Raw genomic sequence first — 10,798 nt, forward strand, 5'->3', positions numbered from 1 at the left:
CTTTTAAGGGACACTTAAAATGCTACAGCTGTAGCACTTCAGTAAAGACACTACCTAGGCCAAGAGGAGGGCTTCTCCTGTGGGCGTAGGTACTCCACCTCTCCAAGAGAGGGTAGCTTTGCTGACTGGAGAATGCTTCCATTGACCTAGCGCTGTCTACACTGGAGGTTAGGTTGGTTTAACTACATCACTCAGGGATGTGGATTTTTAGCAACCTAATTTCCTAGTGTAGACTTGACTTTAGTTAAATGGTATTGAAAGTGTGTGTGCACTGCTAACTGTCACTTGCTAGATGGCAACTACTCTGTAGTGCCAGAAACAAAGTCTAATCACTCTTTATATTTTGGTAACATATTCTAGTTCTTAGCAAGGGCTTTCTGAAGATATAAATATCATATGCCTCCTGCCTCCTATTTGTTCCCAGACCCAATGAGCTATGCTCACCCAAAGAAACTGCTTCCCAAAAACAGTAACTGTCCCATCAAAATAAACTATTCACTGGTGCCTGTGAATATCAACCTCCTCTTCAAATCCAGAATATTGTCATCTGCTACCATGGCAATTTTTGACCCAAACTCTGTCCTTGAAAATTGGTTTGTCATCCAAAAATTTGGCCCTTCAGCCTAAATGAACCAGATAACAATAGCTATGCTTGTCTGTGCCCGGGGTCTTTGCCTCCCCTGCAGGGTGACAGGTATATGGGGCACAGGGACCATTCCTTCCCTCCAGCCACCTTCCCTTCAGAACATTTATTAGCAATAGCAAAGTAACTGGTGTTTATCATCTCCCCTGCACACACACCCCTGTGACAGAAATGGCAGACCCTCCCCCCCACCCTGTGACAGGAATGGCTAAGTCCCCCCCCCCCCCAGTGATAGGTATGGCTGAGCCCCCTTTCCTCCCCAGTGACAGGAATGGCTAAGCCCCCACCCCCTTGTGACAGGAATAGCTAAGCCCCCCCCCCCCAATAAGAATGGCTGAGCCCCCCCCGTGACAGGAATGGCTGACCCCCCCCACTCCTGTGACAGGAATGATTGATCACCCCCCCCCCCACCAGGAACAGGAATGGCTGAGCCCCCTCCACCCTGTGAAAGGAATGGCTGACTCCCCCCCACCGCCATGACAGGAATGGTTGACCACCCCCCCATACCCTGTGACAGGAATTGCTTCCTCCTTCCTCCCCTCCCCACCCCCGTGACAAGAATAGCTGACCCCCTCACCCCCTCCACACACCCCTGTGACAGGGATGGCTGAACCCATCCCCTCACTCCCCCCCATATCAGGAATGTCTGTCCCCTGCCCAGGAGGCCTTGCCTGCTCTGTCCCTTTCAGTGTCCGTGTCACTGAGGCAGCTTCTCCTGGGTCTGGGGGATTTTTCCCATTTGTGGCTATGGATGGTGGAAGATTTGGCTGGGAGGGGCCCACGTTAAGGCCAAGAGCTCATGAGCAATCTGGGGTTGCTCTCACGCTTCTCTTGGCTTTTCATCCTGGCATTCCTGAGGTGTATCTTATCTTCACCGGCCTGGCAAACAATTCTTATTTCTCATGTGTATTGCGGTAGCACCTGGAGCTTGCCATGGTAGTCCAGACACGTAGTGACACAGTCTCCACCCTAAAGAATATACATTATAAATGGCCATGACAGACAAAGGGTAGGAAGAGAAACGGAGGGCAAGTGACTTCTCAGCAGGGTAGTGACAGAGCTGTCCCACAGCAATGCCTGATCCACTAGCCCCGACTGAGCACTGATTTGCTGTTAGGAAGTAGTTCAGTGCAACAACCATATGCCCAGGAGTTGTTTTCACAGCAGGGAATGGGGTTTGAGCCCCTCTATCCAGTCAGTATGGGACTGTGTCTACAGTATTAAGCTATTTTAATCACCTGAGCATCTAACCCAGCTCAGAACAGATCTAGATGGTTATAACGGTGGTGGTTGAAGGTGGTGGGTCTATTGCACTTCTCCCGAGGTCCAGGTATTTGTTTTCAGACCAGTGGCAGTCTGTTGTCCCTGCCCTCTCTTTCCTCCCCCCCACCCCCCAAAGTTATGCATGGTTTGAAGTATCTTCCTTGAACATTGCACTAGAAAATGTCTCTTGGCCCTGATCTCTCATCACTCTGGACAGTGGTTCTTATCAGTCAGGTGCATTTCTTACCTCTGCTACATGAGGGGCAGAGGCCATTCCACCCTTTCCTCCACTCTTTGTTCAGAGCTGTTCAATTCCTGAGCACAAAGGTCCTCCTGTTTGCCCCATTAATGCCATCATTAGAAGGCAGTTAGTCCCCTATGGAGAGCAAACTCGGCTCAGCCAGTGCCTTACTACAATGGACATGGATGTTTACTCCAGAGAGCAGCGCAGGTGCCCTTCCTAAGCCTGCTCCCTTCCCTCCACATTCTGCTCTCAAATAACAAGAGTACACAAGTGGGCTTCCTGCTCCATACAGCTTGTGTACTGGGCTAATTGCTGAAAGGCGTTCAGTAGCCCAGTTTCACACCTTGTTAGCGCTGCAATTAGCTCTCTTTACCCTTCCTGATGGCTCATTTGCATATTTGACTTAATTCCATCTCTCCCCCCTGTTATAAATGTGGTGCTGGATAGAGGGTGGGAGTTATGCAGGGGGACTGGAAGAGGACAGCCATGCTGAGACTCCTGTTGCTGCTGCTTCTTGCCAGGATGCAAAGCTGCAATCCCAGACCCCCCAATGTCCTTCCAGAGGAGGATTCAGAAGACACGAGAACAGAGGCTCTTAGGAGGCTTTTGGAAGTATTTGGCATAGAAGACCCTCCCCGCTCTCCCCATCATATCAAGCAGCCTCCCCAGTACATGGTGGACCTGTACAACACGGTAGCAGGAGCTGATGGCATCACCAAAGACCCTGACATCCTGGAGGGAAACACAGTCCGCAGCTTCTTGGATAAAAGTAAGAACTCTTGGTGGCTTTGGTTGCCCTAATGGTCTGATCTGCTAGAGTTTGTGTGTAGTTTTCCAGGGCTCTTGGTGCTTGTTTGAATCCTAGAAGCCAAGGGGAGGCCTGGAGTAAGCAGCATCCCATATGCGCTGATGAAGCACATCCTCCCAGAGAATGTGCAGCATCAGAATAGAGTGTTTAGAATGTGCCCATGTGATGTTCCTTTTAGTTTGGCTGAAACTGGGGTCACCAAAGTTTCTAATCTGACCCTTTGGTCCAGCTCACAGTGATGAGATGCATTTCCTGTTCATCTTATCGAGTGTGGCTAAGAACGAGAGGATCCTGACAGCAGAGCTGCATCTCTTCAGACTGCGGACTAAGGCGGCTGAGGGACCTTTCTACAAGAGACATCACTTCTGCCAGGTAAGGAGAGATGAGAAGCGCACATGCCTCTACTTTGAAAGTGCATGGGCCATATTCTGCTCTAGTGACACTACTATGAATCTGGAGTGACTCCTGTACATTTACTGAAAGTGGGATTTGGCTCCTGGTTTGTGTGCTGACCTCACCAAAGCTGGATCCTTACTGACTTAAGCTAAATCAATATAAACCACTTTTAAATCAATTTCAGTGTCCACACAATAAGTTGCACAAATTTAAGTAAATCAGTTTCTAAAAAATTGGTGCAATTTTTATGGGTAGACCAGGCCTTAGATTACAGAGGTTTCTGACTAAGCTAACTTGACTTTCCCCCATCTCTTCTCCTTTAAAACATAGACTTTCAATGAGATTTTCCTCTTCCAGTGGCACCTGGTGCTAATTGCCTTGTATTCCCTATCCCCAGGTGAGTGTCTATCAAGTCCTGGACAAGAACAAACTGGATTCCTTTGAAGGGAAGAAGCTGCTAGCAGCCAGACTTATCGCTTTGCAGGGCTCTGGCTGGGAGGTGTTTGGCATCACACAAGCTGTAAGTGTCTTCAGCCTAAATTCAGATGTGTACAGAGAGGAAGAATGAAACCTTCCTGTCCCTTCTGTCAGCAAACTGAGCTCCCAATGCCCTTCCTTAGCCTGCAGCTGCTTCAGCCTAGAGGGGCAGCTGCTGTGGGGGGAGGGGATGTCTGTCAAAGGCTTTTCTGACAGGTTTCAGAGGAGCAGCTGTGCTAGTCTGTATCCGCAAAAAGAACAGGAGGACTTGTGGCACCTTCGAGGCTTTTCTGTGCAACCATTTGAAAAAGCTGGCTGAGTCTGCTGGCCTTCTCCTTTGGCACTGCAGCCTTGACAGCAGATCCAGCCATTTCACAACCCTAGGTTCTTGAATCAATAGAGGTGACTTGCAGGGGTTTCCACTGAGGCTGTGCTAGCCAGGCCAGCTGGGTTTAAATCTTATTTACAGAACTGCTTTTGAACTGTATTGAAATGGCTCCTCTAGAACCAGATGTGGCCTTGAGTAACACAGCTGTGAGCATGGACAGCCCAGATGTTACAGTACAGATGTCGTTAGGACACTGGCTATAATCTTCACAGCCTGAGAAAGGGACAGAGAAGTCTGGATTTCTGCTAAAATTTAGTTTGAAGTGAGGTTATGATCAGGAAAGGGGGGGAGGGATAGCTCAGTGGTTTGAGCATTGGCCTGCTAAACCCAGGGTTGTGAGTTCAATCCTTGAGAGGGCCATTTAGGGATCTGGGGCAAACATTGGGGACTGGTCCTGCTTTGAGCAGGGGGTTGGACTAGATGACCTCCTGAGGTCCCTTCCAACTCTGATATTCTATGATACCTATGATATCTATGATGTAAAAACACACCAGCTTCTTTAGTCTGAGCAGCTGCCTTGTCAGATCCAAACCAGTTCTTGTCAGTCCTGTTGGTGCCTGAGAAAGGGTGAGCTGAGCTCCAGGCTGCCCTGTGCAGCAGCCTCAGAACTGTTACCTACATTCCAGCTGTAGGCTCTTTACTCTATTCTGAGGTGTACAGCTCAAGGTTATCTTGACCACATCCATAATCCACCATTTGGGTCAAGCTCCGAAGGGATGATCCAGGAGCCAGAAAGAACCCACCATGACTGATCCTCGGCTGAGTTTGCAGGGCTGGTGGCAACCAGGAACAAACATCTCTTCCCTTGGCAATGGGGCGTCTTCCCTCGAAACCAGAGAGACTGAGCCCACCACGCCAAGGCGCAGGTGGAGTAGCATCGAGAGTGTGTATTTCGGGAGAGACGCCTGGCACCATGTGTATATTTGCAGGGTGACATCCGGTGCAGTGTCTACATATGTGGGGTGATACCAAGAGCAATGTACATATTTTTAATATGAACCATGGTAAAAAATATGTGCTCAATATCACAAACCAGGTGTGTCTAGATCCATGGTTATTATGAAACAAGAAGATATTTTCCAGAAATATTAACTAATGTAAGAACTAGTCGGGAGAGAAAAGGCACCAAGGAGATGTGACAGGCTTCCTCTGTAAGGGCTTGAGAGGCAATGTGTCCATTCGCTTTAGCCATCGGTCACAGGATTCTAGAATAAAGGGTGAGCTCTGGGCCCACTGAGAGCTGCACAGAAATAGCACAGGGTAAGCCTTGCCACAGGCCGGGGTGTTCGGGGAGCTCCGGCTCCAACCTGGGATCAGACCCAAGCGGAGTTGTTCTCAGGGAAGCTCAGTTCATCTCCTCTCCTGACTGCAGGGCTCAGCACAGGCAAGGGCAGGGACACGTGTGCTGCTCGTCCCCCTTGGCTGCATGCAGGATTCAACCGCAGGACAGGGGAATAGCAGGGCTGGTGAGCCTCACTGCCCACTGCTGGTCTGTGTGTTAGCCACCACCAGGCAGGGCTGGCTGTGGGTGTTTGGATTGACACAATCTGAGGACTGAGACGTCCTCACTGGTTTGGAAGACGCATAGGTACCCCGTATCTCCTTTCTGTACCTCACGGTGCCTTCCTGGGGGCTGGGTCCTGTCCCTTCACAGGTGCTGCTGCCATGCTGACCGTTGTGTGGTTTTGCAGGTTCGTGACTGGATGGAAGAGGACAGCAGTAACCACGGCCTGCTGGTGACTGTCCGCGGCTTGGGGAGTGCTCCAGTGGATCCCAGCATGGTGCGATTTGCATCAGGAAGAGATCACCATGAAAGCAAGAAGCCCATGCTGGTTCTGTTCACTGATGACGGGAGACGAGGAGCTGCTCTGCCCATCAGCAGCCTCCCAGGTCAGGCAAACCCACCCACGCTCTGCAGGGAAGGGCACAGAGTCGATGAAATAATGAGGGAATAAAGTGCAGCTCTTCTCTGCAAAGGGGCTGCAATCACTTCCTTACTCACCATTCGAAGTCATGATTGCTGGGGCCCAGATCTGCAAAGGTATTTAAGCACCTAACTTCCATCCAATGGGAGTTAGGTGCCTAAATACACTTGAGGATCTGGGCCCTGCTGACTAAACTAGGGGTCACTGCTTTGAACTCTTCTAACCCGTTTGGAGCCCAGGCCAGCTGTGGGAGGGGGGCTGGGCTTGTCCATGGCTCCATGCCTCACCAGCTAAGTTCCAGCTATACTTGTTCTTGTTCATCACGGGTGCAATGCAGGAGCCAGGGAGAACCCAGTGGGACTCTGATCCAGGGCGAGTTTGCAGGGCTGGCAGCTGAGATAATTTATGTGTAATCTGAGGAGATTCAACATAGAGTGAGAGGCAGACTCCCTCCTCCCCCGGTCCCCTGAGCCATTTGGGTAAAGTTCTCTCTCAGAGCAGAACTGGACTGTAACTCTCTGTCCTGCACAGCTTCCCCCTTCTGTGAAATGGGCATAACAATCGCTCCCCAGCCTGCCCCTGAAAAGCACTGTGCGAGCCTCAGGTGGAAGTGGCTAGTTATCTGCAAAGTATAAAGTATTAAAGACCCTTGTTTTTATGCTGGCCCATGAAAGAGGAACGGGGGAGGGGCATCACTGTTAAATTAGTGGTTGCAAATTTAACACAAATGAAAAGAAATGCTGCTTCCCTCCAGCTTGTGGCAGTGATCAAGCAGTGGAATTTCCTGCTGTTGGATAATAACACTTGTAATTATGCTGGGATGGGCTAATGAAATGTCATGGTTCAGGCTCATCAGCTGGTCTCCAAAAGGATCAGTTCTTTCCTCCTTAAACAGATCACCGTGGCATTAGCCAGGTGTATTGCAGGGATGGCTGCCTCGAGGAATTGTCCACAGTTAGAGCCAGGATACTGGACAGACCAATGCTCTGATCTGGTAAAGCAAATCCTGCTTTCTAAAGCTCCATGGCAAACAATGGAACATGAAGAGTTTGCAGTTCCTTTCTACAGTGCAGCAGAACAAACTCTTTAGAGAACTAGGCTTGGACATGGGTGCAGCCTTTTAGGCATGTATCTGCCTTTCTCTCATGCTATGTCAGCTCCATGATGGATGCAAACCCTTTGGACCTGAGTCTCTTCTCTACTCCATTGCAACTCCATGGACTCGAGTGGTGTCCCTCCTGATTTAAACCTGTGTGAGTGAGAGAAGAATCAGTCCCAAAGTGCTCAATGATTCAGATTGACACTGGGATTTTTGAGAAGGGGGCTGAGTGACTAGATGAGGAGGCTGATAGTGAGTGCAGGAAGGGGGTGGTTCACACTTGCTACCTTGCTTTCAGTCTCATTTCAGGTTTGTCTGATCAATAAGGATGTTATTCTGATCTCGTTACTCCCCCCTAGATTTGAGCCCTAAGACTCCAGACCTCCCGGCTGAGCCGCTCGCACCAGAAGTGAGTGGGGCGCGGACTGCCCGCTCGCTGGATCGGTTCCTGCCATGCCAGAGACAACTCCTATCTGTGGACTTTGAGGAAATCGGCTGGTCAGGATGGATAATCTCCCCGAAAAGCTACAATGCATATCACTGTAAAGGATCCTGTCCCTTCCCCCTGGGCGAGAACATGAGACCAACGAACCACGCCACAGTGCAGTCCATCATCAACGCCCTCAAACTGAGCCAGGACGTCAGCAGCCCCTGCTGTGTCCCAGACAAACTCTTCTCCATCAACCTCCTCTACTTTGATGATGATGAGAATGTTGTCCTTAAACAATATGATGACATGGTGGCTGGGAGCTGTGGCTGCCACTGATGCCTGTCCCATAGGAAGAGCAGGAATAAGTCAGGGCAACAAGGAACTTCCCTCCCTCAATTGCAATCTGCTCCCAGGAACCAACCCTCCAAGAGCCACTCACCAGTGTGAGTCTATGCTATGCTGCCCCATCTCCAGCTGCCACCACTTGGCTCAGTGGGGCAATTACACCAAAACGGCACCTAGCTTGCCTAAAGCACCTGGGAAATGCTTCGATTAAAGACAAGCAGCCTAAGCCTGAGATGCCTTTGCGTGCCCCTGGTCCCATCGAATTGTTGTTGTGGCCTTTGTCACATGGCTAAAGCCTACATACCAATTCAAAAGCTGTGGACTTGGTGCATTTAAAATAAAACTGAGTGAATTAAATTTACCAGGTCCATTCAGAAACAACGAGGAGTCCTTGTGGCACCTTAGAGACTAACAAACATATTTGGGCATAAGCTTTTGTGGGCTAAAACCAGGTCCACACCTGGTTCCAGTTCCACAGAGTGTGGTGGAGAGAACCATTGGGAAGCGTTGTCCATGGAAAGGCCTCCTTGCAGGCTGTACGATATGTATATAGCAAAAGCACTAATATATGATGGAAAACTCCTGTACAGTGTGCCTGTAAATGTCTGTACATTTCTGCCTTATGCAACCTGTAAAATGAATTCAGAGTAACTATTAAACATAGGACAGAAGTTCTTGGAGTGGGGTTTCCTTTGGCAAGGCTGCAGTAGCCTGGTGGCTGTTCATGGGGCCTAGGTCTGGGATACAGAGTCATTCTTCTCCATGTCACGTGGTCCAGGTTAGCAGCGGCTCTGATGCTGTGAGGTGCCCTGTATGGAATGAGCTGGTGGGCTCAGCCTGTCCCTGCACCTGCTGTTACTCTTCATCCCAGCTGAAATGTCACACACCGGCAGGGCTCCTGGGGTGAGCAAGTTCCATCTCCCAGCCACTAGGGGGCAGCTTTCTCCACCTCCCCCTGCTGGCTTCTCACCTGCCACTCAGTGCAGCACAAGATAGGAACATGACAAGCAAGTAGCCATAACTCGTACCCCCCAAAGTCCCCAAACTGGGGTCCCAAAGGAGCAAACAGCCCCGAAGACAGGAAGATGTGGCTGCCTCCTTCTGCCCCTGAGACAGTTCACGTCTTCTCAGAAACTGCAGCTGTTAAGGGCCATTTAATGTGGGATTGGGATCCTGATTTGAGGCTGGTGCTTGCAGCAGGAGGGGGATGGAGGCAAATCTGGTCTGCCTGCAGGTTAAGTCGTCATGGTCAGTCTCTGACTCCAGGTTTCTGAGAGAGCTTCACAACCAAATGATCTTGGCATCTTCCTTTCCTTAAGCCACACACTGAGACTGCAGAGATGGCTTTTCAGCCTGGCCCCAGGCAGCGGGAGGCAGTTTTAGGACCTATGAAGAAGGGGAGGGGGAGGCAAACACTGTAGTTACAGCTGGACCCCCTGCTACTGAGGAAAGTCCAGTTGTTTGTAATGTGCCCTCCCCACCATGTGTTTCAGGTGCTGCACAATCACACCCAGCTGGGCCCCAATCGCCCCCACCGGTTAATGGGAGTTTTGTCACTGACTCCAGTGGCAGCAGGACTGGCCCCCCCCACCCCAAATGAGGGCTTTTAAAACACACAGAGAGAAGCTCTCTGCACACATCTTTCCAGTGCAGAGATTTCTCGTTGAAAAATAATCTTTTGTCAAAACTGAATTTTTTTTCCAAGTTCTTAAACTTTCCATGGAGCTTTTCATACAATGATTTTAGCAAGAAGGCTCTGGAAATGGTTATGGAGCAGTGTCATTTACTCGCAACCTGCTGTTTTTGGTTAAATGGAAATTTTCGATCGTTTTCATGATCGAAAATTTTCAACAAAAAAATTCAACATAAAAATTTTTTTGGAAAGAGATTGTAAGAAGCCAATGCCTGTGAAAGGAAAACGGTGCCAGTGTAGCTGGGAAAGATGGCAGTGGATTTCAATGCTGCTTTTAGCTCCCTCTGGGCTCCACCCAGTTCTCCCTCCTCCTGGACAGCTCTGTTGATCTGCTCTTCTTCTAAGCCAGTGGTTCTCAACCAGGGGTACATGTACCCTTGGGGGTATGCAGAGCTCTTCCAGGGGGTCCATCAACTCATCTAGATATTTACCTAGTTTTACAACAGGCTACATAAAAAGGAAGAGCAAAGTCAGTACAAACTAAAAATTGCTTATGCTGCTCTATACAGTGAAATGTAAGTACAATATTTATATTCAATTGATTTATTTTATAATTAGATGGTAAAAATGAGAATGTCAGCAATTTTTCAGTAATAGTGCGCTGTGACACTTGTATTTTTATGTCTGATTTTGTAAGCAAGTTGTTGTTAAGTGAGGTGTAACTGTGGGGTTCACAAGACAAATCTGACTCCTGAAAGGGGTACAGTCCTCTGGAAAGTCCAACCCCCTGCTCAAAGGAGGACCAACACCAACTAAATCATCCCAGCCAGGGCTTTGTGAAGCAGGGCCTTAAAAACCTCAAAGGAAGGAGATTCCACCACCTCCCTAGGTAACGCATTCCAGTGTTTCACCACCCTCCTAGTGAAATAGTGTTTCCGAATATCCAACCTAGACCTCCCCCACTGCAACTTGAGACCATTACTCCTTGTTCTGTCATCTGCTACCACTGAGAATAGCCAAACTCCATCCTCTTTGGAACCCCCCTTCGGGTAGTTGAAGGCTGCTATCAATTCCCCCCTCACTCTTCTCTTCTGCAGATTAAATAACTACAGTTCCCTCAGCCTCTCCCGGTAAGTCATGTGCCCCA

At 49.4% G+C, this 10,798-nt stretch overlaps 1 protein-coding gene across 1 annotated transcript; it reads left to right on the forward strand.

Annotated features, from left to right (window-relative positions):
* The first annotated feature begins 2,672 nt into the window (after positions 1 to 2,672).
* LOC102937339 (bone morphogenetic protein 2) lies at positions 2,673 to 8,009 on the forward strand. The gene is made up of 5 exons (XM_007059378.3): positions 2,673 to 2,919; positions 3,188 to 3,330; positions 3,752 to 3,874; positions 5,911 to 6,109; positions 7,603 to 8,009. The coding sequence occupies exons 1-5, from the start codon at positions 2,673 to 2,675 to the stop codon at positions 8,007 to 8,009; spliced, it is 1,119 nt and encodes a 372-aa protein (XP_007059440.3).
* The last annotated feature ends 2,789 nt before the right edge of the window (positions 8,010 to 10,798 follow it).

This window comes from Chelonia mydas, chromosome 25, assembly GCF_015237465.2.
Source record: "Chelonia mydas isolate rCheMyd1 chromosome 25, rCheMyd1.pri.v2, whole genome shotgun sequence".
Classification (NCBI taxonomy): domain Eukaryota; kingdom Metazoa; phylum Chordata; order Testudines; family Cheloniidae; genus Chelonia; species Chelonia mydas.